This window comes from Lissotriton helveticus, chromosome 7 (assembly GCF_964261635.1).
Source record: "Lissotriton helveticus chromosome 7, aLisHel1.1, whole genome shotgun sequence".
In the NCBI taxonomy this organism is placed as follows: Eukaryota; Metazoa; Chordata; class Amphibia; order Caudata; family Salamandridae; genus Lissotriton; species Lissotriton helveticus.
The window spans coordinates 1,284,019,064-1,284,046,179 of record NC_136068.1 but is presented as its reverse complement, the minus strand read 5'-3'; the positions used below and the strand labels follow the sequence as shown (position 1 = coordinate 1,284,046,179).

Sequence of the window (27,116 nt, the reverse complement as noted above, 5' to 3'; positions counted from 1 at the left end):
GAGTCCCATTCCTGCCTTAACCGGCAAATACCCTTTCTCTCTTTATTGTTGACCTAGGTTAAATGATTTGCCAAGAATCACAGGTTGTTGAGCTAATGCTGAAACTCGAACCTGGTATCCCAGTTCCAAAGCCGGCAGCTATGGCCATAACACCACCTCCTCTATTGCTGCACACTGGAAGCCATAAAGACAGTCACTGATGTGATGCTGAGATATCGACTGCTGCACACACAGACATGTTAACAAGGATGTAGTTCTGGCTAGTTAAAAAAACACAGACCCAAACTAGACATTTTACGGCACAAGTTTTCAAATAAATTAGCTAAAAAAACTATAGCCTTAACAAACAGTTCAGAAGGGGGAATCATGAATTATTCCACTATTTCAAGTTTTGTCATAATAACCAGGAGCATTACGCCACTCCAGCAGAAGATCACAAATGCCCATCTCACAAAACCGGGAAACCAAAAAGACACACGGGGTGGACAGCAGATAAATATCTGTGTCACAGGAGAAGCCCCAACTGTCTGATGCAGTGAGTCTGGCCATAACAAATGCAAAGAACAAGGTATGTACCTTTGGCAACACCTTATCTGGAAGGGACTCTAGCTGTCTGCAGATTCCGTACCTTAGCATTATCTCCAGGTGTCAGACTGGATCTGAAGATTTTTCATGAGCCGTACCCCTGTGTGGCGGTAGGTGACATTGTTCAGCTCTGAATGGCATCGTTGGCGTTGACTGCATACTTGGCGTTGACTGCATTGAAAGGGACGTTAGTTTCTTTTTGCAGTTTTCCATGCCAGAAGCTCAGGGCCATGAAGAATACAGACCATTGGTGTGTGGGACTAGGACCCTGAAAACTGAATAGCCCTGAACCAATGTTATGTTACAGTTCTTATAGAGCACACCGCTACCAGCAAACTGGCTTACCGGCGTTTAACAGGACAAGTGAAAGAATATGCTGGTTTAAATTAAGAGGTGTGTTTTCAATTGCCTCCTAAAATTGAGCAGAATATTGTTTGAGCTATGATGAATAGGAAGAGAATTCCAGAGCTTATAAACCAGGTAGGCAAGAAGGAAGAGACTGGTCAAACTAAGCTCTTACGGGCACTGAATGGGCAGTGGATGTGGGATAGCCGAATGTTTAATCCTGTGGGCAATACCCAAGGCCTTGAATTCTATTATTTTGCTTATGGACAGCCAATGGAGATGGACAAGGGACAAACGTGCAGCCCACACGCCCTCCCCTCCACCGACTACATCCTCCTCGGGGACCTCAACTTCCACCTGGAGAACAACAAAGACCGCAACACCACCACCCTGCTGGACAACCTCTGACTCAAGCAACTGGTCAACACCCCCACCCTTTACGCCGGCCACACGCTTGATCCCGTCTTCTCTTCCAGCAAGCACATCACCTTCAGCCACTCCACCGGACTCCACTGGACCGACCACAGCTGCATCCACTTCAGCTTCAGAAAGAACACAACCCACCACCACCCGCAACAGGTTCCTTACAGATGCTGGAGCAAGATCACCGCCGACCAGCTCACCACTTCCCTCAGCCAGAACCCACCTGCCAGCACAACGGACCCCAACGAAGCAGCCCGCAACTTCACGCAGTGGTTGACCGCCTGCGCCGACGACCTCGCACCGCTGAAGAACCCTCCCAACAGACCCATAAGCAAGTAGGCCCCCTGGTTCACCGACGAACTCAAGGACTCCAAGAAAACCTGCCGCACCCTCGAGAAAGCCTGGCTCCTCGACCAGACCGCTGACAATATGACCGCCCTCAAACACGCCACCCGCAAGCACCACCAGCTCATCCGCACCACCAAGAAGAAATCACTTAAGGAACGACTGGACAACAACGCCCACGACAGCAAGGAACTCTTCAACATCGTCAAGGAGTTCTCCAACCCCAGCACCGGCAACAACGACATCACTCCTTCACAGGATCTCTGCAACTCCCTCGCCTCGTACTTCCACCGCAAGATTGCCGACATCCACAACAGCTTCGGCGCACCATCCACCCACCCAACCGTCGAACCAACGCACCTAACCGTCGAACCAACGCGCCCAACCGTCGAACCAACGCACCCCACCGCCACCCTCCGCACCTGGACCACGGTAACCACCGAAGACACAGCCCGCACGATGAACACCATCCACTCCGGATCTCCAAACGACCCATGCCCCCACCACGTCTTCAACAAGGCCGACTCCACCATCGCACCCCAACTCCGAGACGTCATCAACACCTCCTTCAACACCGCCACATTCCCGGAGAGCTGGAAGCATGTCGAGCTCAGCGCACTACTGAAGAAACCTACTGCGGACCCCACCGACCTCAAGAACTTCCGCCCCATCTCGCTCCTTCCTTTTCCTGCCAAAGTCATCGAGAAGATCGTCAACAGACAGCTTGCCGCCTTCCTAGAGACGAACGGCTCCCTCGACCCCTCGCAGTCCGGATTCAGAGCCAACCACAGCACGGAGACCGCCCTCATCGCAGCCACTGACGACATCCGAGCCCTGCTCGACAACGGAGAAACAGCGGCACTCATCCTCCTGGACCTCTCTGCAGCATTCGACACTGTCTGCCACCACACCCTAATCCAGCGCCTCAGCAACACCGGCATCCAAGGGAAGGCACTGGAGTGGATCATCTCTTTCCTCGCCAAAAGAACACAGAGAGTCCGCCTCCCCCCGTTTCGTTCAGAGGCCGCCAAAGTCATCTGCGGCGTCCCGCAAGGATCGTCACTCAGCCCCACCCTCTTCAACGTCTACATGAGACCCCTTGCGGCCATCGCACGCCAACACAACCTCAACATCATCTCCTACGCCGACGACACCCAGCTGATCCTCTCCCTCACCAGAGACCCCAACACCGCCAGAACAAGCCTACACGAAGGGATCAAAGACGTCGCCGAATGGATGAAGAACAGCCGCCTGAAACTGAACTCAGACAAGACGGAAGTCCTCATCCTGGGACCATCACCCTCCGCATGGGACGACTCCTGGTGGCCCCCAGCCCTGGGCACCGCTCCCAAGCCAACAGACCACGCACGCAACCTGGGCTTCATCCTGGACTCCTCCCTCTCGATGACCAGACAAGTCAACGCCGTCTCCTCATCATGCTTTCACACCCTTCGCATGCTTCGCAAGATCTTCCGATGGATCCCGACCGAAACCAGAAAGACGGTCACCCAGGCCCTCGCCACCTGCCGTCTGGACTACGGAAACACCCTCTACGCCGGGACCACAGCAAAGCTACAGAAAAGACTCCAACGAATCCAGAACGCCTCCGCCCGACTCATCCTGGACATCCCCGACGCAGCCACATCTCCAGCCACCTGAGGGACCTGCACTGGCTCCCCGTCAACAAGAGGATCACGTCCAGGCTCCTCACCCACGCACATAAGTCTCTCCACGACCTGGGCCCCAAGTACCTCAACGACCGCCTGACCTTCTACACGCCCACCCGCCAGCTACGATCTACTAGCCTCGCCCTCACCGCCGTACCTCGCATCCGAAGAGCCACCGCCGGAGGCCGGTCCTTCTACCTGGCGGCCAAGACATGGAACTCCCTACCCATCCACCTTCAGCTGACCCAGGACCACCTCACCTTCAGGAGACAACTCAAGGCCTGGCTGTTCGAGCAGTAGCGGACCCCCTCCCCCAAGCGCCTTGAGACCCTCTGGGTGAGTAGCGCGCTATACAAGTATTATGATTGATTGATTGATTGATTGAACATGTGCCGTGAGGCCCAAGTTCCAGCCTGGCAGGTGTCCAGAACTGGAACTATTCATGCTAATGCAGTGGTGCAGATGTTTCTCTGATTAAATGGGCACACAAGCTGTCTAGGGGCTGCTTCTTGGCTAATGCAGAGCAGATTTTAATACAGAGCACAATCCACCAAGGAATGCTTAGTTTCTGCACGGCATTCCCTTTCTTGGCTCTGACATACTCCACGAAGAGCTGAATGTCTCCCCTTAGCGATTTGGTACAATCAAAGGTACAAGTAATGGTCTTTTTGTGTTCAGCTCGTGGAGTCTCTCCTCTTTCTTAGAGGGATGAAGCACAGTGTAAAAGGTAGGGAAGGTGATGGACTAGCCTAAATGAAACGAGGTGACTACCTTCGGCAAAAAGCATGTTGGAGTCCGAAGGATCAGTTTGTCTGGGCAAAAAGGTGTACGGAGGCTGAGATGAGATGAAGTGGCTCAAAGGAAGCACACATTTGAATGGTAAAAACCAAGTTATAGTCTCTTTTCGGCATAACAAAAGGGAGCAGGGGGAAACATGCCTTGCAGACCTTTAAGGACCCTATTTACAATTAGGGACTTGAAGAGGAAGGGCTGAGCTGGCAGCTGCAGAAAGGCAGAAATAGCAGATAAATAACCCTTCAACGTGCCCAATGCAGAACCCTGCTGGGCCAGGATAAGGATAAACAAAAGAACTTTGGAAAGGGGTGCAGGTAAATGGTCAAACTTGTTTTGCTGAACACCATGCCACATGTTTGCTCCAACAGTCAGCATGTACCGTCTTGATGGAGGAACACTGAGCTGGCAAGATAACGTTACAGACTTTCGGCGGAAGGTCGAAATACGTCAACTGTCGCCACTCAATCTTCACGCATGAAGACATATCGTTGACAAGTTTGGGTGGAAAACCCTCCCATGCTGTTGCGACAGAAGATCCTCCCAAAGGGGCAGCCTGTTCAGAGGACTGATAGACATGTTCAACACAACTGGATACCAGACTATCCAAGCCCAGTCTTGAGCCAAAAGGATGACCTGGACCCGGTAGTTCCTGATCTTCCTGAGAACTCTGGGCAAGAATGGTATTGGTAGAATGGCGTACAGGAGGCCAGAGAACCACTTGAGAGGAAGTGTCTCTGAGCGAGAGCCGACTTGGAAATTTCAAAGTGCAGAACTGCTGACATTGTGCATTCCCTGGAGTCACAAACAGATCTAACTAAGGCTCTACCCACTGCTATGTTAATGTTAAAAATGTCTTGTAGAGCGCACGTACACCGGGCCGTTTCATGGCGCTGTCGGAAAACAAAAGCATAAACCGTTTCCTAGGAGAGTTTCAGATGTAGGCTTGCTCAAACAGCCAGGTTTTGAGGGATTTTCGGAATTTCAGGAGATCAGAGCAGTATCGGATCTCCAAGGGCAGGGAGTTCCAAATCCTGGGGGCAAGAACAGCGAATCTGCAGCCTCCAAGGCGCTTCCGCCTGAAAGAGGGGGTATGGAGGAGTGAGAGGTGAGCCGAACGTAGGTTGTGGGAGGGGATGTGCCTAAGTATCAGATTGTAGATACATTTAGGGCTTTTGTTGTACAGGGATTTAAAGATCAGATAACCGGTTTTGAAGATGCCGCGTTGGGGGACAGGGAGCCAGTGTAGCTTCTTCAGTAAAGGGGAGGCAGATTGCCATCTGGGTTGTCGTAGTATCAATCTGGCTGCATGATTCTGGACCATTTGAAGCCACTTTTGCAGGTAGAGAGGCATGCACACATAGGTGGCATTGGCGTAATCCCGGTGAGATAGAACTGTGGCTATCACAACCTGGATGAGGGCTACCTGTGTGAGGAGGAGGCGGCTGTTCCTGATTTTTCGTAGATGGAAGAAGCATTTGGAAACTACAAGACCCACTTGTGTTTTCAGTGAGAGATCGCCGTTGAGCGTTAATCCGAGTGTTTTTGCCGAAGAGGAAGGGGAAGGCGGACAACCCATTTCTGGGGGCCAGTAGTGCGGGCCCCAGAACTTGTGACTGTCTCCTATAAGAACAAGCTCAGTTTTTCCAGGATTTAGCTTAAGATGGTTTTGGTCCATCCATAATTGAATGAACCTCATCGTGGCCTGAAAATCGATGATTGATCTGTCACTGTTATCAACCATGAAAACTAGTTGGAGGTCGACTGCATAGTTGTAGACAGTCACCTTCCTATCTCTGAGGGCTTGAATCAGAGGGAGGATGTAAAGGTTGAACAGGTGAGGGGACAGGGAAGAGCCCTGGGGGATACTGCAGGTGATTCTCTGCTTGGGGGCCAACATATTGTTTAGACACAGCTGGCGGCTGTGCCCTGGATCCCAGCTTGTTCGACACGGTTAACCAGGATGGTGTGGTCGACCGTGTCAAACACGGCAGAGAGGTCCAAGAGTATCAGAGCCTGAGGGGAGCCACGGTCTGCTCCCTCACGGAGGGTATCCAGTACAGCTAAGATAACTTTCTGTTGAGTGGGCAGGCCGAAAGCCCGCCTGATGTGGCTCTAGATAGTTAGACTCTTCCAGAAAGTTAGAGAGACATCTAGCAACGTGTGCCTCTAAAACTTTCGCTAAAAAGGGTAGTAGGGAAATAGGGCGGTAGTTAGACATACAAGAGGGATCGCCTCTGGATTTTTTCAGTAGAGGCACTACTGTGGCCTCTTTGAAGGCCATAGGGACGTGACCAGATGCAAGAGAGTCATTGAGGAGGGTAAGGGCCGGATCCGGGAGGGTAGAGAAGCAGTTTTTTAGTATATGAGGAGGGCAGCAGTCAGTGGGGGCTCCTGACTTGACTTTGACTAAGAGCTCCAGAGAGGTTTCCGAGTTTAATGTTGGAAAACTGTTGAGTGTGAGTTTGTTTTTGTAGATGGTGTGGGGAATAGTAGTAGGATGTTTAGGGATGCTATCTTTGACGGTCAAAAATGTGTCAATAAAGTAGCTATTAAGTGAGTCGCACAGAGCTTGAGTGGGGATAACCTTGGGGAGGACTCTGGCTGGGTTGGACAGTTCGTTCACAATGGAGAAGATCTCCTTGGAGGTGTTATTCGAGTTAAGAATGCGCGAGGAAAAGTGGGTAGATTTGGCCTGGAGGATGGACTTCCTGTATTCCTTCCGTGCTGCTATGAACGGATGCTTCAGTTCTGGGGAGTAGTTACGCCGCTACTGCCGTTCTAGTTGACGGACGGTCAGTTTGTGGGAATTAAGTTCGGAAGAAAACCATCTCTGGGCATCTGATCGGCGGGCGAGTTTAACTTTTTTAAGTGGGGCATGCATATTACTAGCAGCCAGTAGCCAGCTAGAAAGTTTGTCTTCAGATACATTGACATCTGGGTGAGGTGGAGGGGCAGATCTTGTCAGAGCGTCAAGGAATTCCTTTCTGTCTAAGGAATTCCATTTCCTAGCTAGTCCGCCAGTAGCCGTCAGGGTTTTCCTGGTGGAGGTAAGAGCTAATGTGAATTTAATTAGATAATGGTCTGACCATATGCAAGGGGACGTGGTGGGGGTCGTTACTGACAGATTGTTGGACCATATTTGATCGAGAATATGCCCTCTTTGATGGGTAGGCGAGAAGACCCATGGAGTAGGGTTCAGATTGGTAAGGAGATTGGTCAGTTCCGAAGAATGAGAACTTTCATGAGGGTCATTGAACCAGTAGTTGAGGTCGCCCACGAAGAGAACTTTAGCGTGGTCAATGACGAGATTGGCGATCTGTTTGCTCAAAGATAGGGGAAACGATGGCATATGGTGCGGTGGCCGATAGACAAGTGCACAGACAAATGAATCGCCGGTAGATTCCAATTTGATTACAAGGTTCTCCGACTCAGGGAGGTTGAGGCATGTCAAGGTGTTAAATTTAAATTTGGCGTGGATAACTGCTGCGACCCCTCCTCCTGATTTCCCGGGGGGACGGTCAGTATGAATGATGTAATAATCTGGGGGTAGCGCTGCCAGAATGTCGAGGGAAGAGTCGGTATTCAGCCAGGTTTCAGTCAGTAACAAAATATCAGGTTTGTCCGTGTCTAGTAGAAGAAAGATGTCAATTTGGTGCTTGACCAGGGAACGGGTGTTGAGGTAGAAAATGACTTAGTGGAGGGGCCCTGGATTGGACCTGCCTTTGGAGGGGCTGTGTGACTGTGTTAGGTTGTCTTCGTATTTCCGGGAAAAAGCTGCGTTCAGTGTGTATTTCCATCTTAGTGGTAAGGCTTCCTATTTCACAGGGGAGGCTAAGGTGGGACGCATGCAGCTTCTTAAGGGACTCCGGGGAATAGATGAAGGGACAGGCATAGTGGCTGGCCCCTGGTCCCGGAGGGGCGTGGACAGGCGCAGATGGGCTTGCCTTTGATGCGCCTTCGGTGCGCCCGCTGCGCCTCCGTGCTTGGTGCTGCATAAATCTCCTGGCCCCGCCCCAAGTATCGCCCCAAGTTCCGCCCCTAACCAGCGTGATTGGTTCTGACGAGGGGGGTGACAAGGATCAGCTGGGGTGTTGGAGTAGCCGACATGTGCGCTACGTACAATTTTTAAAAAGACAGGTAAATTCTTCAATCAATTCACACACAATTTTAAAAGTTAGCCAGGTTTCAGTTTTTGCGGAGAGCGTGCCTAATCGACGTTCTACCAGTTACGAGAAATGCTTAAAGAGAACTTGCACCTCTGCCAGTTGGAGACGGCATTTGTGATTTTCTAGGCATCTTCGGCTGAGTTTGTGCTCCTAGGTGTTCAGAGAGCCTGCCCAGGTATTGAACCACAAGGGAAATGCCCTGATGTTCCAACCATGTACAGAGACGCAGAACCTCCTGACATAGGGTCCACGACCACACCCGCTATGTTTGTTGCAGTACCAAATGGCAGTGGTGTTGTCCATGAACACCTACACTAGCCTTCCTTCGATTTAAGTAAGAAAGGCTTTCAATGCCAATTGGATCGCACAGAGCTCCAACAGGTTGATGTGGAGTCCAGATTCCACCAGAGACCAGAGTCCTCTGATCTCCACCTCTCCCATAAGACCGCCCCATCCCAGGAGTGGCGCGTCTTGTCACTACTTTCAGATCTGCCACTTACCCAATCACAGTCTGTCAGACACACTGCACATCTTTTACAGTGCCCTCCGAGATCTGGACCACGTCGGAGAAATTCCACTGATCCTGGGCTCACTTAAGGTCCCATTGCAGAGCACACATATGGTAGCGGACATGTGTCACAAAGTAGGATGCATGAGGCCATGAGGCCCAGCAGCCTCAAAGCCAGTCTCACCGAAACCAAATATAGTGGCTGAAATATTGGTTTCATAGCCATGAATATCCTGGACTAGCTGTTCGAGAGTATAAACCCCAAACTGCACTGTATCCAGAACAGCTAAGGTGAAAAGGACTATCTGCGAAGGGATCAGATGTGACTTTGGCACGTTGATAGTGAACCTCAGTGAGTGCAGGAGGTGTGCCGTAACCTGGAGGTGGTAGATGACTTCCTGGGGCGTCCTAGCCTTCAACAGACAGTCGTTGAGATAGGGAAAGATTTGTACCTTCTGATCTCCGCAGATGAGCTGCAACCACCTACATCACCTGGGTGAACACTCAAGGGGCACATAAGCCCAGGAGGTCATGCCACATGCCATGTAGTGCCATCTGATGTCAAGTAGTGTCTTCCCATTGCATATACCGAGGTAGTTCCACCATAAAACAGAACACTGCTGTAGCATCTCCACGTACTAACATACAATTTACTGCCATCTAATGAAAAGGCAGCAACGTCTTCCATAAAAGAAACAGAAATAAGCACACATGTAAACACACATTTTCGCTTTCCCTGACATCCACTCTATCTGTGACCACGCTTGACATCAAATTTTCAACAGCTGGGCAACCCTACTCTCCAGCTTAGACTGTTAGGCTGCTAAATATTTCAGATGCAAGTTGGTATGGAAGAGTGCAGGCAATGCTGCTCGGCTTTGAGACTGTTGATGAGCACTCCAATGCGATTCCTTAAGTAGTCAGCACCTCAGCAATGGCTGCTCTCTACAACCCGGCTGACAGAGGCCAGGAAGAAAGTGAGTCTCCAAAAAGGGCAAAGACTACACACGACTACCATCACTGGTCTTCAACAGTATCCATGCCTAGTTTCAAACCTTCCTGATTCAGACTTCCATAATGGAAATAGAATGTAAGGAAACAGAGACACAGTCTAACTGGTACCTACTTGAAGACTGTCTGAGTTGCTGATGGTCACCAGTGGATAGTTGACTAGGCTGTTCACTTCAAAGGCTACATGGTGCTATTCATCCATGATTCCCACTAGAGCATGGTCATGCAGTGAGTCTTTTGGCACAGACTCTCGGTGAGCAGTGATTAGGTACTGGCAGAAGGCAAGCTGCCACATGAGGGAGCACACAGTGACACAAAGCTTGGGCATGCAGTGATATACACACGAGTTCAAGGTGAGGATCAATATCTCTGTCATATCAGGGGAGCCTTAGGTGTCACATGCTGCCTCTACAGACCATGCCCCTGGGTTTCTCACAGCCACAGCTTTTCTAACACAATCCCACCCTGTAACTGAGAAGCCAGACAGTGAGTCTTCAAGGGCAAAGAGCAGGGGTAGCTCCCACATTAAGGCAGAGAATTGCCCCACTAATTAAAATGCGCCCAGATGAAAAATAAAATGGTAATAAACATTATTACCATTTTATTTTTGATTAACTCTGCAAACGCGCGTACCGTGCCGAGAGTCAGGACAGGGTGGGCCGCTGTTGTGTAGCAGCAGCACAGAGGAGTGATGGGCTGCACACTAAGTTTAAAGTGTGCATGTCTCTTTGGCCGGCTGTCTTTTGACGGCATACGTTTAACCTCTCAACCTAGCTGTCCTGGACAGATGGGTTGAGATCAAGCACAGGACTCCAGTGCCCTATGGAGCGATGATAGAGGCCGCTCCATCCAACCCTTAAGCTTCTCTCATGCTGGTTAACAGCATAAAAACAGCGTCAGTGTTGGTTAGAAGAGTTAGTCGGAGGAGAGAACACTAGGATGGAGTGAGGACATGCAGAAAGGTAAGTGACTTTTGTTTCCTTTTTAAAAAAAAAAAATCTGTGTGTGCCCTAAATCGCCCACATGCATTACACTTCCATTTTAAAGTTAAACATTTTTACTTTAAAATGATAATGTAGTGCATGTGGACATTAATCTAGATAATATATGTTTGCCCATGCATGCAGGCAAAATCCATTTGCCCGCCTCACCACTCTTCATTGCTGCCAGGCGCCACTGGCATAGGGTATCCCTCCACCCCTTAAGCCTGATGAATGCTCTTGTTTAGATCACATGTAACACCCTGTCCAGGTTACAGCTGTGCATGTAGGATCTGACAGATGAGGAAAAAGCCCCATATTAAGGCATTTATTGAGTGGGGTAATCCACTGACTGAGGAACAGTTACTGCATCCTGTAGCTGCTTAAGAGTCTCTGGTTCCCAAAATTGATAGATCTGAGTCACACTCACCACTCTGGCCAGCTGTCACTACTAGGCACCAAACAAAAAGTATGAGTGGAAAGTATGTGAGTGACCATGCCTTTGATGACAGGTGGTACATTGCAATGTGGTTGTTTCCTTGGAGTCTAAACTCACCTGCTCAATAAGACGGATAATGCTGATGCCCTCCTCCTGCCGGAAGCGCAGAGAGCATGGAAGCGTGTTTAGCAAACCAGAAAGTTGTAGAGGAGTCAGGTCCTCAGAGGTTTGTGGCATGTGGCAGCTTGTAGCATAGCCAAACGTTTCCCAGGAGCAGCGGGATGGATACATGGGATCCAAAGCAATGCTACAACAATACAGAAAAGGCAGGGCGTCAGAAAAGTCACAATACATATAAAAAGCAAGATACCAAAGCATCTGCACCCTCATCAAAAAAGCTGCTATACCTTTACTTCTTCTGCTTCCTCAGATGTTCCATCTCGTGGACTCACAGAATTGGGGGCTTTGTTGTAAGCCGTAATTGATGGGGTGAGAACATGCATGGCGTCACCTATAACCAAATACCATTTTAACTCCACTTGCATTAGTTCCTGTTTCTCTATACTTACTGGCATGAAAGTGTGGAACAAAGCTGGAGGTTAGTGGCTTGTATAAAAGATCAAGTCAAAAGATTGCAGTAATTACCTTGGTTAGACTACCTTATTTTTCGCTCATATCCAACCTCCTTCAATCATGTCAAGAGAAGGTTTCTGAACATGAATTCTCTGGATACAGCATATGTGATGTTCCTACAGTCTATCCAAACATGGAATGTCTTCTGAAATTAACCAATACTTTCATAAGAAGTAGAATGTCCACCAAGATACCTCTCCTATCAGTGGTTACTCTATGCTTGCACTTTGACTATCTTGTGCACCTGGCTGCCTTTTGGCTTGGTCTGAACTATACTAATACCATATACATGTATACATACATACATACATACACACATCTGGAATGTTACTAAAGCTCAACCATTGTTGATCACAATGACATGTTCTTAAGAAAGAGATATGCTTGTGGGTGGTTAAGAACACACAAATTAAGCCAAAGATGCCTCGTAGGCGCACTTTTTAGACACAGGTAGTGGAAAAGGCAAGAAGCACTGCACATGCAATTCCACACAGACGACCCTTCAGGACAATAGAATCTGAAATACAATGAGGGGAAGTGACCAGATTTCACTAGAAAGTCCAAATCTATCAAGATGTTACAATATTTTGCAAAGGCCCAAAGCAAAGGTAAAACCATATGTCTTGAACGAAAGCAAGAGCAGGACGCCTGATTGTATGTCTACAGAGGTGTCACGAAACCTTCCCACCTTCCACTTTTTCCTGCTATTTTAGCAACCTGACGGGGTGGGTGGCACAGTTCTGAGTAACATCAAACATTTACATTGATGTTGATAAAGCTGCCTTTACTTTAATTGAAGACACAGAAATGCAAATAGAAGGCCGTTAATGCTGCTGCAAGAGGATAGGATGATGGAGGTATGGGGTGAGGTGAAGAGAACAAATTTAAGCACAAAAGAGTGAGGGAAGAAAGAGGGGTGCAGGAAAGGGTGGTGAGAAAGATGAGAGATGGTGGATGGATGCTGGGACAGGCAGATGGATAGCGATACAATGAATGGATAGATTGATAGATGGTGATTAGATTGAAGGAATAGCTGAAGTGACAAAAGCATGGCACAAATGATAGCTGGATGGGTTAACAGAAGGATGGTGTGAGGAAAATGGTTTATTTTATGGTGTGGTTGTGCAACCTCACCACACAATAAAGCACAATTCCATATCGGGTCCAGTCAGGTTCGTTTGTAAGACCGTAGCTCATTCGTGCGAAGCTATGGCTCAGAGCAGTAAGGCTTTATCAAAGAAACAGACTTAATGCATTAAGAAGTACCAAAACAGTTGAATAAGAAAAAAACGCAACATAATAAAAATCTGACACCAATTTATAAAATAGTTTGAATTTTTTTCTTCAAATAGATACCTCAAAGAAAATAACCTACAGGAGGGTTCTGAAGATATGAATTTTCAAAGGAACAATAAATCACAGCTTGTCACTCAAAGCAATAAATCACTAAAATCTACTGCGACTCGTAGTTTAGTGTTAGACACAACAGCTAACTTGAAAGTGGCTGTAAGCATGGTCACTGGAATTATGTGATTCAGCGGACTCTGCTTTTTTCACATAATTATAGAATTGCTACATTTACCACATAATATATCATCTGCTGCACAATCTGCAGAAAACACATGTTGAATCTAGCTCTAATGGATCAAAAGTTAATAAAAACGTGGCGACGTAGGATGGTGTGGAGTTGAAGGGCCTTTTCCAAAGGTTAATGCCAATTGTTTGTTTGCTTTTTTTCTGGATTTGGTTGTTAAACTGATACTAGAGAGGTGGATTATTTGCTCAGGCAGTATTACCGTGTTTAAAAATGACAAAGTAGTGAAACAATAGTAAAAACAAATGTGCCAGATTATGCCGCATAATACACCTTTTCTTGCCACATAGTTTAGTCAACCATGTCGCATAATTTGGTGCTGCCCTGCTGCATAATTCAGTGGCACTGGCTACAAGCGCACTCTTGTAGTTGCCAACTCCGAAAGGGAGCTAGTGACAGAGACCAATAAGATCCAGGTGAACAGTTACTTTGCAGCTAAAGCAGTCTCCAGTCCAAATATAGGGTCTTTGCAAAGTGCCACAGGAATCAATAGAGTGCTCCTGATGCAAGGGATACAGGATGCTGAAGATGTTCAAGGATGCAGAGCTGGTGTCAAGCGGGAGTGAGGGGGAGGGGGGTGGAAGAGGGGGAAGTTCTGTGGCTAAACCTTGGTCTACAAACATGGAGGGGTTACTTTAGCCTTAGGGTTTGATGTCTAACAAAGCCCAAAGGCAGTTTAGGAGCATAACAGTTACCACTAGTTTACTGTTACGGCAAAACAAGCACTTTCCTTTAGCTGGCTGTAACGTCCGTGTTGGGTGACCAAACTGCACTCCGACGGCACTCTTGGGTCCAGCAGGCTTAGGTGCAACTTTTAAGGCTCGGGACTCTATCTGCAAGGCTGTACCACAGCGTCCAGCGACAATCAGGTTTCTATTAGCTGGGGTCTAAAGGAGTAGGCTTTTCAGCTGTTATGGCCCTGTGCATGGCAGTCCTTCTTTGGTCCTCTCTGCAGTCCAAACGTGATCGGAGGTTTGGATGCAACTTTTATGGTCATTTCTTGTCCTCGGAAGATGTGCAACTACTAGCCACTGGAATACCAGGTGCTCTCCCACCTAGTGACGAAGTCCTACAAAGTGTGGCATCTGGCTATCCCAGACTGCACCATTCCACCCTCTCCTTACATGACAGACCCCTTCTTTTGGTGAGTGGAGCTCCCTAGCCCATTCCAGGTGTATAGCTACCTGGGGGCTACACACCCATGGAAAAAAATGGTTTGGCAATGCCAGCCTGTCTGTTTAAATAAATTTGCAGCCCCTCTTGTGTGTGACTACCATTTGTCCTTCAAAGGCGGATTCCCCTTAGAAGCTTGCCTTTGGCCTCCCACCCAAACGGGCCATCCTGCCAGCAGGAGGCCACACCTCTACTCTTCGAAGATCCTCTGTGTTCCTTCCTGAAAGTCATTCACACCTCACTCCAGGAGGCCAGAATGGTATCTCGAGGACAACAGCCTCTGTACAACTATAAACGATTACTGGAAACATTGGGCAACAAAGTGCAAACTTTCCAATGTTGCGCAAAGGTTACATTAAATTCGGCCAGAGCAACGCGCTGGTTTAATGCAACGATTCCTTTGATTCTTGAAGTACCATATTTAGTAATCCCATTCAGAAGTTAGAACGGAGTTGTTGGTGTGTACCTTCATACTCACCAATGGGGCTACTAGCTGTAACACAGGAAAAGCGACAATGCAGGTTGCTTACTGTCAGGGCATGTAAAGTTAATAAAGGACACATCCATTTTTTAATACCATTAATACCATTAGGGCTCAGTAGGCCTGCCTTCGGGATGTCTTAAAAAATATTTAAAAGGAGGGTCTTGGTTTTGCCATTGAGTTAAGTGGCAAAGTCGAGTTAGCAGTGTAACCGGCTCTGCCAGCTGGCACTGGCAGGCTTGGATTCATGCTTTGTCACTTTTGTGGTGGCACAGAAATTACAGTAGTCCACGAGAGACACCTTTATTTTTTATTTTTAGAAAACCTAGAAAACCTTTATTGCAAAGAATATGCACAGTACAATTCGTAAAAAACAAGGACCCCCTGAGTAGTAGTATAACCAACTCCTAGGACAGGGAAAAAAATGTATGAGTATAACTTCCTAGGCAGTTGCAAATGGAAACAAGTAAAAGGAAACAAAGCAAGAAGGAAACAAAACTTATATAAAAACATCATAATTTTAATAAGCGAAGTTAAAAATCATGTAGTATGCTAGATAGCATAAACTACCTGACATCAAGCATACAAAATTAAAAAACATTTTTCAAGACTTCAAATACAATTTAAAAGGTTAGACACACAACTATTTTCAATGGTATCTAACTGAACAGTGGCAAAAGAGTTCGATGTGCGTTTCGGCGTAGACAACGCCTTCTTCAGGAGCCACACAAATATATAATAAAGAATCCCATTAACCATTCATTACAGTTCCAGCTTATTTTTCGCTTTCCGAAGGCAGAAATAGATATATTTCCGACTCTTATAATGTTGCATCAACAATTTCATAACGTGGCCACGAATGGATTCCAAACGGAGATGATGGCGTGAATGTTTCCTGAGGCAATTTTCCTCGCAATATGGATTTTTAATGGTCGTGCTGCTTGGTACGAAAGGTATTAAAAGGGGATTAGCTGTACGTGCCCAAAAGATTACAAGGTGTTTCCGAAATCTGACACAATGTAGCTGTAAATACGGGCAAAGATGGCCGCTGGCGTCTTACGTCAGATAGCGACGAAAAAAACAAACCATGCACAGTACAATTACATAATCACCACAAATGCAGAAGACAAGGTGCATCAATACATTGCAGCACAGCAAAGATACTTCACGTTCATGTGACAATAGAGACGATGTCGTGAAGAGTTGCCAGAGACTCTGTGAGGAAGGGCAAGAGCAGACATCCAGGGAGAGGTTGTTGATTGTAGAGGGGTGCGGCTTGCGAGATAGGTGACTAGTGGGCCCCATATATGTAGAGGACGGGTTTTAGCAGGCAGGAGATCCCATAACTCAGATAGGAGGGTGTGGCAGCGAGAAGTGTTCTCTAGCCAGAGCGGCACCTTGGGTGAGGGCCTGCGGCCGCAGCACATGGAGACCCTGCACCTACCCAGAACAAGCAGCATGGCCGTCAAACGATGGGTGGCGTCAGGGCAGAATTTAATAAAGTCTAGGCAGATCGTGGGGTCAGGCTGCAATGGTGAGGAAGTGATTTTGGAGATGATGGCACAGACTTCCTGCCAATATGCCGAGATTCAGGGGCATAACAAGGGCAGATGAGCAAAACCGCTGCGGGCGACGCACATCATAGGCATCTGTCACTGGCCACAAGGTATAATCTGTGGAGTTGGGCGGGAGTGCGATATAATCTGTATATACATTTGAAGTGTATTAAGACATAAGTGGTAGTTGGGAGAGAGACGCTTGATCTGAGTGCAGCAGTAAAGCCAATCCGTTTGGGAGATCTTGATACCCAGGTCCTCGCCCCACGCTATACGCGCCCGATCGGTGGAGATGGGGGAAGCCGCTAGTGTGTGAGCATAGATCTTGGTGACCAGCTTCTTTGGAGAGGAAGAGGCGTAAAGCATGTCAAGAGGGGCCAACAATGGGGGGGGGAGGGGAGTTGGGGAAAGGTCGGATTTAACTTTCTTTAAGTCGCTCGGAGCTGGTAAAATAGCAGAGTGTCCATGGGGCCAGCGTTGGGAGCAAGCGAGAAGAAGGTCTCCCCAGGGTACAGATCCGAAATTGTGACCGGAGTGAGGGGAAAGCGGGGTGGTGGGCAATGAACTTGGTGTTTGCCAAATGCAGAGCAGAGCCAGAGATCTTACGGATGCCCTCCCAGGCCCAACGCAAGGTCTCGACCGTGTCGACTTCAGTGCATAGGAGCTTTGCTGGGGCGAAGAGTGCGGTTGAGAGCGGCCATGGGGTTGCCAGGTCCGCCTCCACCGCTACGTGAGTCTGGAACGGGGTAGGGTGGAGCTAGAAATGGAGAAAACTGGCCTGAGCGCTGAGAGCATAAAGCTTAAAATCCAGGACTCCCAGCCCACCACGCGACATTGGAAGGGTTAAAATGTTTTAAGCTACCCTGGGTTGTCGTCCAGCCCAAACCAAAGTGATAAGCAGCGAGCGGACACTGCGAAAGAAGTGAGCCGTGAGAGGGATGGGGATGTTGACGAAAAGATATAAATATTTTGGGAGCACCACCATCTTTGCGATTGCTATGCGTCCTGCCAGGGACCACGGCGGTCGGTTCCAAAGTGGGACCTTGGACTCAAACCAGTCAACAGCGCAACCAAAGTTGGCCATCCAAAGCTCGTCGACATCCCTGCTCAACCAAATACCCAGGTACATAGTTGGCTCCGAAGCCCACACAAAAGGGTAGTCAGAAGCAAAGGGGGCCGTGGCATCCGTGAGAGGGAATAACACTGACTTGTTCCAGTTAACCTGGATACCAGAATAGCCACTAAAGCATATCACCTCCCGGACAAGAGGGCAGAGATTCTCCTGTGGGTAACAAACGCAAAGTGTGATATCGTCCGCATACATGAAGACTAGTAAAGCTCGGGCCGCGAAGCCAATGCCTCTCTGAGTGTGGTGCTACCAAAGGCGAGTTGCAAGGGGCTCCATAGCGACAGCAAAGAGCATGGGGGAGAGCGAGCAACCCTGTCGGGTACCACGGCCGACAGAAATGGGCTCGGAGATCTGACCGTTGATATGGAGGCAGGCGGTGGGAAGTGTGTATAGTAACAGCACCTTACGTATAAAGATCTGACTGAATCCCAAACGGAGGAGAAGGTAGAACAGGATAGGCCACTCCAAGGTGTCAAATACCTTGGTAGCATCGAGCAGGGCTGCCAATGCCGGGAAATGTCGGTTGATTTGATGCAGAACAGAGAAAATGGTCCGAAGATTGTGAGAGGTGGCGCGGCCGGGAATGAAACCGGATTAGTCTGGGCGTGGCATGAGTGGGAGGAGGTGTGAGGTAAGCAACTTGGTAAAGATTTTATTATCCGTGTTGATAAGTGAAAGGGGACAATATGAATCCCTCATCTCGGGGGGGGGGGGGGGGGGCTTGTCCGGTTTTAGAAGCAATGTTAAAAGTGCCTCACACATTGATGGGGGGAATTGACCTGACTCAAAGGAGTCATTATACATAGCCGCAAGGTGTGGGATCAGTAGAGGAGCGAATGCCTTGTAGAAGGACGCCGGGAGGCCATCGAAGCCAGGGGCCTTGTCGCCTGGCATACTATTTATGGCAGCTAGAATCGTCTGCTTAGAAAAGGGCTCATCCAAGTAAACCCGATGCGCATTTCCAAGCCAGATAAGCTCAAAAGTATCGAAATATTGTTCGAGAACATCACGTGGCGGGACCGAACCGGCTGTATAGTGTTGGGTGTAAAAGGCGCTAAAACGTGCCTTGATGTCTTCTAGAGAGGTGGTGTGAGATGGCCCACCATCCTGCAAGGTAGTGATGTACGATGCCGCGCGAGGCCGACTGAGTAGGTTCGCCAGAGTTTTACGGGGGTGATAGCCCTCACCAAAATGACGCGTCCTCGCCTCTCTTCAGAGAAAAGCTAGTTCCCTGTCTGCCTCATCTGAGAATTCAGTACGTTTCTCATGTATCTGGGCAAGTGTGTCAGCGCTTGGGCTTTGGGCAAGGGAGGAATCTAACTGCTTTATCTCCTTTTCAATCTTGTCCAGAGTGCCACGAATGGAGTGCAGGACGCCAGCTGGCTTGTAAATGCATTCTCCGCAAATGACTACCTTGAAGCCTTCTTAGAGCGTGGATGGGGAGTCTACCGACCCCTCGTTGAGATCAAATTAGTTCGAGATTGCGGTCTGTATCTCATCACAAAATACCATATCACGAAGTGCGTTGGGGGGGAGCCGCCATTGGAAGGCACAACAGGGGGAGTGAGGGAACCGGAGTCATAGACAGACGGGAGCATGGTCAGAGAGAGTGCGTGCCATATGGTCCACCGAGGACATCCAGACCAGTGCGTCAGGGGAGGTGATCCATAAATCCAGCTGAGACCAGCAACCCCGGGAGCCCGTGACACATGTGCCTTCGCGCTTTGCGGGTTGAACGTGGTGCCATGCGTCACAGAGGGAGTTGTCCAGGATAATGGAGTTAAGGAGTGAGGCCGCGCGTGGGTGGAAGAAGTGAACCAGACCGGTCTAGGGCGGGGGACAGAGTTACATTAAAATCGCCCTCTCAAAGAAGTACAGCAGGGCCCAGAGACGATATGCGGTGCCAAACGTTAGCAAAGAAATCCGGGGCATCACAATTGGGACCATATATTGCCGCTAGTATCAGGGGTTGGGTTCGCAGGGTGCCGCAGAGTATTACAAAACGCCAGTCAGGGTCGGTGAGCACCTGGGAGGTCTGCCATGGGAGCCCCCTACGCAGTATTATGGACACTCCCCCGGGAGTAATTAGAATAGAAGGAGTGTATTTTTCCCCAGTGTCGAGAGAGGAGTCTTGTAGCTTTAGGCTGCATGAGATGGGTCTCTTGTAGAAAGCATATGTCCACCTTATGTCGTGTGAGATGGGCGTGGACAAAGCGCGCTTTGCGGAAGTCATTCAGCCCACGGATGTTCCAAGTCCGGAGTGTAGTGTCAGTCATGGTGCTGCCATAGGGGGAGCAAAATATGGGGACAGTGGCCTGGTAGGCAAGAGTTGCATGGATGGGCGATGAACAAGGTAATGAGATACGCGTGAAAGGAGCATGGCGACAGTCATGGAGACAAATCGACACAATTCGAACACCCACATCTCGCAATCTCTTAAATGCCCCAATAACACAGATAACACTGGCCCCTTAGCGGTACGATGTCGAACCTGAAAAAGAGACCTGAATGAGGACAGAGCATAGGCAATTGACTGTGCAAACACAAACAACCAGGCTACGGGAAGGAGCCATGGACCCCAGGACCCAAAAGCCCATCCGCGGAAGCCCGCCAGAAACACAAAAAACAGGAACACCCCCAACCCCACACCCACACCAACCCCCCAATCAGGCTGAGGTACCACCCAAACCCACCCTAGGGTCCCGCAACTTGGAAAGGGAGAAGTAGTGCCCATGATGGGAATTCTCCCTTAGGGACATGACGAAGCCTAGCAAACACCCCTGCCTGAGAGACAGGATGGCCAAGCTGCAGGAGTATGCAGACATTGGGAATAACCTTTAAGGGAGAACAGAACGGTGCATTGAAGATAGTCACACATATAGAGGTGCCTCAGAAGGCCGCAAGAACCAGGTCTGAATTGGTTGTATAGACCATGAGAACATGTAAACTTGTGGATACCATCACATAGGGCAAATAACAGATCAGTCATTGTCACAGAGGTTCTCAGCAGCGGCAACCTGGGAATTCGCGGGTGAAGAGCGATGAGACTTGTCGAGTTTTTGGCAAATGTCAGTGCCTCTCTAGGATCCGGAAAGGTGAGAGTTTTTGTGCCCTGTTTGACGCGCAGTTTGGCCGGGTACGCTAGTGAGTAAGGGATCTCATGCTTCTGTAGGATACGTTTGGCCAGCAGGAACTCACGGCGGGCTGCCTGAACTGTGATGGTGTAGTCCGGGTAGAACGAAAGGTTGTTGACTTGGTGGCAAATGTCCCCTTTTTCCCGGGCAGCCCGGAGGATGGCATCGCGGTCCCTGAAGTTCAAAAGTTTGGCAATGACGGGACGTGCCGGCAAACCAGGGGCCAGACGGGGGCCAAGGGAACGGTGGGTGCGCTCCACGATGAAGACCGGCGAGAGCACGTCGCCAAAGAGGTCCCGGACTAGCTGCTCCACAAAGTCCTCCATGCGAGAGATGTTGGTGGATTCGGGCACCCCCGTGATGCGAAGATTACTGCGACGCGATCGCGCCTCCAAATCCTCGTTCTTATCGCGTATAATGGCTAGTAACTTGTCCATCTGCAGAAGTTTTTGGGGGTTCTGGATGGCGGCGTCCTCCGCGTCAGACGCCCTGGTCTCAACATGTAGGAGTCTGTCATCGTGAGAGTCAACCTGGACCTTTATCGTGTCCAGGTGGGCCGACAACTGATCCAGCTGCATCGCAATAGTGGTAACCGTGGATTTGACCTCCAGCATGATGGCTTTTAGATTATCCTCGCAAGATTGCGCCATTTCTGTTGTAGCCAGGGGGGTCAACACAGTCCGTCCAGGCCTCCTCCTGATGCATCTGGCGGCGTTGGTCAAACGCAATCTTTGGTTGCTTAGGGTCAGTTCTGCCCATGGCCAGTGATGTGGGGGACGGAGGCAGCCAACGGTAGGAGCAAGGGCCACAGGGAGAGAGGCCGCCCAGTATGGACAATATGTGGCCAGACAGTGGAGGCCCTAATGGGCTGCAGGTGAAGAGAGAGAGAACTCCAATGGCTTGATGGTCCGGAACCGGGCGGGCGCCACAGATGGGCGATCACCCATCCTGCATGAGGCACAGCGGACGTGTCAGGGCCCGGGTGAGCCGGCCGCAGCAGTCAGCCCCAAATAGCAGGTGCAGCAGCAGACGGTAGCGTTGAGTCTAGCGTGAACACGCAGGTAGCTGAGCCAGCATGCGGCGAGGCAGCCCTGTCAGGCTCCAGACCGGAGGCAAGCTGAGGAGCGTCCCCGGCAAAGACCGCAAAGGCGCGCCGCAGGTCTAGAGCAGGGCACAGCCGGCGTAGCGTGAGAGGCCGCACCTCAATCAGGTACTGCAGGATGTACTTGCTGGTCTCTGCAGGGTGAGGCGGCAGGCCGCGCGAGCCAGCCGTTGGCAAGCAGAAGGCGGATGGCGCCACAGGACTACCGCAACAAGGGCACCATCAACCCCAAATGTCGAGTCAGTAGCCGTCTGCCGCTGTAACTGGGAAGCCGAAGCCGCAGCGGGCAGGGAGCCGTACGCGACAGGGGGGGGGGCAAGGGAGGTGTGCCGCCCGCTTTCCAAGCCCGATGGCAGAGGCCCAGACCCCAGGCTCAAGCGGAGGAGCAACCGCACCCGGGAGATCGTGGGTCAGAGCAGGCGGTACGGCGAGCGTGCCCTCAGCTCCACAGCGGGACGCCCCCACAGCAACGAACCTACCGGTTCAGACATCCGCAGAGTGGAGGCGCCGCCTCGGGGAGTTTTCCAGTCCTGGTCAGGATCTTGCAACAGGCTCCGGGAGGCTAAAATGGCCGTGCACGCCACAGAGCCCAGGCTCTGCACAGCAGCAGATCTCGGCCCAGCAGTGGCCCAGAGAGGCAGAGAGGGTCTCAAAATGCGCCGCCGGAGCAGGTGAGTGGCGGCGATGGTTCAGGAGGTGAGTGGCGGCGATGGTTCAGGAGGTGATTAGTTAAAAGCCTGCAGGATGTTGTAGGATGAGGAGCTTGGCCGGCAGAGCCCACTTAGAGTGCGGCCATTTTGCAGCCAGCCAAGCCGCCCCCCGCGAGGGACACTTTAACTTAGAGGCCCTCGGTACCGCTAGTACCATCCACTAGGAACTCGCAAATAAGTTATCTTTATGACAATTGTGGGAGAGCCAATTTGACATATTCCTTTCTAAGGATCAGAGCACTGGTACAGAGCCTTGGTTGGCAGGACTCCGAGCATTCAGAGTTGAAAACCAGCAGTATATTTCCAAAAGATGGAGGTGATTATGCAAGAAGAGGTATATTCTTATAGATGGACATGGAGAAAGATGTATAGATGGATGAATCAATATAGAAAAAAAGGAAGGATGTATGATGGTTGACAGGATGGAGTGACAGAAGAGAGGAGGGAAAGACAAAAAGGATGGATTGAGAGAGAAGAATGGCTGGAAAAAGACAAAAAAGGTGAGTATAAGGAAGTATGGACTAAAGTAAGAATAGACGGTAAAAGACCAAGAAAATTTGAGAGGTGGAAAGAAGGAAAAAAAGAAAGGTGGCCAAGCCTCCCTGTCCTCACCCACTGTAAGAATGCCAGGTTCACTCACTCACACAGGACTATTTCAAATATCATTCAAAGTGAGGGTATTTTATTTTTTGAATGATTAGCTTGTCTATCTAGGTTGTGGAACGATGCAGACAAAGGGCTGATTCACAGATGAGCAACGGTGCACAAAACACAGTTTGTCTAGAAATGCTATACGCCCTAGGCACCTAGTTTATTAAGCACTTTACAAAGAGATCAAATGCATATTTCAACACCAACAAAAGTCTACTTTGCTGTTAAATAATCAAGTATTGCCTGGCAGATGGAATGGCACTAAACATTTTCCAATTCGTAGAGTAGGTGATAAACATGTTATCAAAGAACCTACAAAATATAACGGAGTCTGTACTGTTGTCCCATACGGGATTTTTGAGGATACACCACATGTAATTGTAAATATATCAGGGAGGTCACCTTTATGCCCCATAGAAGGCTTTTCCTGCAATGGAAGCTGCATGGCATACAAGGATAAATATTGGTTCAGAGATGTATTTTATGTTAACAATAACAAATATTTTTTTAGGAACTCTTCAATGAGGGTGTAAACCAAAGGACAATCACCAAGAGATAAAGGTCTTTGATGCCAAATTTAAGATGGATAAGATCTGAAAAGTGCAGACAATGGTGGTGAGTGTTTGGGTAAATTGGTTGAATATAGACAACAATATGAATAATAATGCATTTGTGAAACAGAATGTTTAATATGAACATCAAATAATGACTAAAAAATAACAAAGCAACTATCCATTCTGAGCAAAGGCTTTTGTCATATACAGCCAGAAGCAACCAGTTCCCTTCATGCATGCTGCACAAATAATAGGAAAAATGCTACTTACCCAGTATGCATCTGTTCTTGGCATGTAGAGCTGTAGAATCACTTACTTTGCATAGCCTGCCATCTAGTGTTGGGTCCGGATGTTTGGACTTTGTTTTTCTTCGAAGAAGTCTTTTCCAGTCACAATGTAGGTGACTCCTCCTTTCGGTGATAGTGCGCATGGGCATCAACTCCATTGTTAGATTGTTTTCCAGCAGAGGGTGATAATGGAGTTAGTTAGAGTAGTACAAAGAGACGTCTATGTATATGTATCTAAGTAAGATATCACTGCAAAAGGTATAGGTACCCGGGAAGGCAGGTGGGCGCATGTAAATCTACAGCTCTACATGCCAAGAACGGATACATACTGGGTAAGTGGCATTTTCTGTTCGAGGCATGTGAGCTGTAGATCACATGCTTTGCATAGACTAAATAGCACTGACTCCCTAAAGCAGTGGCTAACCTGTAGCTGTTGCAGTGGTTTGAAATAGTGTTCGTAAAACTGCTTGGCCCACACTAGCTTGCTGTCTTGCTAACACATATACACAATAGGTTTTGTGAATGTATGAGGTGTAGACCATGTTGCAGCTTTGCAGATGTCATCTATGGGTATATTTCCTAAGAATGTCATAGAAGCGCCTAGTTTGCGGGTGGAGTGCGCTCTAGGGGGAATTGTTACTGTTCGTTTTGCTTTTGCATACCATGTCTGAATGCATTTGACTATCCACCGGGCAACACCTGATTTTGATATGGGATTACCTTTATGTGGTGAAGCAAAAGTCACAAAGAGTGGATTTGTCTTACGGAAAGGTGTTGTCCTTTCTATGTAATAGAGTAAAGCTCTTTTTACATCAAAGGTGTGTAGAGCACTCTCTGCCACAGAAGCTGGCTGTAGGAAAAACACAGGCAACTCAAAAGATGGTTGATATTAAAGGCAGAAATGACCTTTTGGTAGAAAATTAGGGTTAGTCCGGAAAACCACTTTGTTTTGGTGTACTTGTAAAAATGGTTCTTCTATGGTTAGTGCCTGAAGCTCACCTACTCTCCTCAGTGATGTGATAGTTATGAAGAAAGCTACCTTCCAAGTGAGAAATTGCAGCTCACATCTGTGCAATGGTTCAAAAGGTGGAACCAGGAGTCTGGTGAGGACAATTTTGAGATTCCACACTGGAGCAGGTGGAAGTCTTGGGGGAATGACTCTTAAGTCCCTCCATAAATGCTTTAATGACAGACACTCAGAAGAGAGACAGATGTTGTCTATTTTGAAGGTATGCAGCTTTGCAGCAAGATGTAAGCGTATGAATGTGTACGCGAAGTTTGAACTCTGTATATGTAATAAATAGCATATAATGTTCTGAATGGAAGCATGTTTGGGGGAGTGTCTAAGTTCCAGGCAGTAACCATATTGGATAATTTGTAGAACCCATCTGTCTGAGGTGATTGTATTCCAGACAAGTAGAAATTGGGAGAGACGTCCCTCAACAGGAGTGGAATGATCAGGGGAGATGCTTTTTTTAGCCGTCGGATGTGACTTGCTGCGCTCCAGTTCGACACAGTTTCTCAGGTTCCCATTGACGCGCAATCCACTACCCTTGACGGTATTGTTTCTCTATCACATTCCCCATTCTCCGCGTATTGTTTCGACTCAAAGGTCTTCGATCAGGAAAACTCGTGGAGGGCCATTTGGCCTACCCGTGTCGGGCTCGCTAGCAGTCGATGGAACGGACTACATACAAACTCTGTCCTGGGTGTCGCGCAAAGTTTCTGCGCACCGACTTGCACGAAGTGTGCAACCACTGTCTATCCCCAGAACACGATGAACAAGACTGCGACGCCTGCCGATCCTTTCGATCCAAGAAGAAGCTCTGTGACCATCGGGCTCGACGTCATGAAATGCAACATCAAAGTGGCTCCACACCTAACATCTTCGGTGAAGATTCCGGCAGAGAAGAATTCCACGCTCAAGGCGCCAAAGAAGAAGCAGAAAGCTGAGATTGGAGATATGATTGCATACACTTCTAGATCTCCTTAACAATATGCACTAGAATTTCTACAACACGAGCCATATGGCCAAAGCCATATTATAGTGCTTGGACCAGTTCAAAATGGTGAACTTCGGAGCGTGCCAGATCTGTCTTTATGCGAGGAACTTTTCCCTGCAGAGATTCAGGTTGATGATATGACTTTACAGGAAATGTTTCTGGTCCTGGCCTGGATACAGGCTAGGCAATTCGCAGGGATGACACTGTAGTTAGCTACCTGGCCACTGTTTTTGAGATTTCCCTCGTTACACACACACACACACACACACTTGGAGGCCGGTCTTGGTCCAAGGGATAAAAAATTGGGACAGCTCATGGCTGATTCCACACTAACTGTAAGAGTTGTGTTAGTCAAGCACTCTAAGTGGCTTGTGTGCCCTACCACTCCACTACAGTGGTGACGAAAGCCTCGATCTGTGCGTGCCACTTCTAACCCACAATAACAGAGGTACACACAGTGAAGAAGTAGCGGCTGTGCCACTTCACTGCCAGCCACCTAAAGCAGCCCAAAGCCTGCATGCTTGCCCAGCCGGATGCTCCTGCCATTGCTGCCTGTTAAGACAGTGCAACCACTCACAATCACACACCCCTTCCCTGAAGCAAGGAGAAGGAACTGAACTGACAGTGAGGTGGAAGAGAGGCATCGCACCCATTTGCTGGCAAGCACATCTCAGAGAGGTGCTGGCACTGAAAAATCAACCAGAAAGACACCCATGCTGCTTCACGGATCCAACCACACCTGACCATAGCCAAAGCCCCAATATGACTGGTGACCCACGGCAAATAAATGACCAGGCATCCAATCGCAATGGCGAAGCAGGAGCTAGAGCACCAGCTATTACGCA

At 48.9% G+C, this 27,116-nt stretch overlaps 1 protein-coding gene across 4 annotated transcripts in view; it reads right to left on the bottom strand.

Annotated features, from left to right (window-relative positions):
- Nucleotides 1–27,116, bottom strand: part of TMEM94 (transmembrane protein 94) — a 968,231-nt gene that overhangs the window by 98,418 nt on the left and 842,697 nt on the right. For all 4 annotated transcript variants that reach the window (XM_078654522.1, XM_078654523.1, XM_078654524.1 and 1 more), the window contains one exon: nucleotides 11,382–11,571. In XM_078654522.1, coding sequence (XP_078510648.1) covers nucleotides 11,382–11,571 — 190 coding nt within the window. The remainder of the gene's footprint in view (nucleotides 1–11,381; nucleotides 11,572–27,116) is intronic.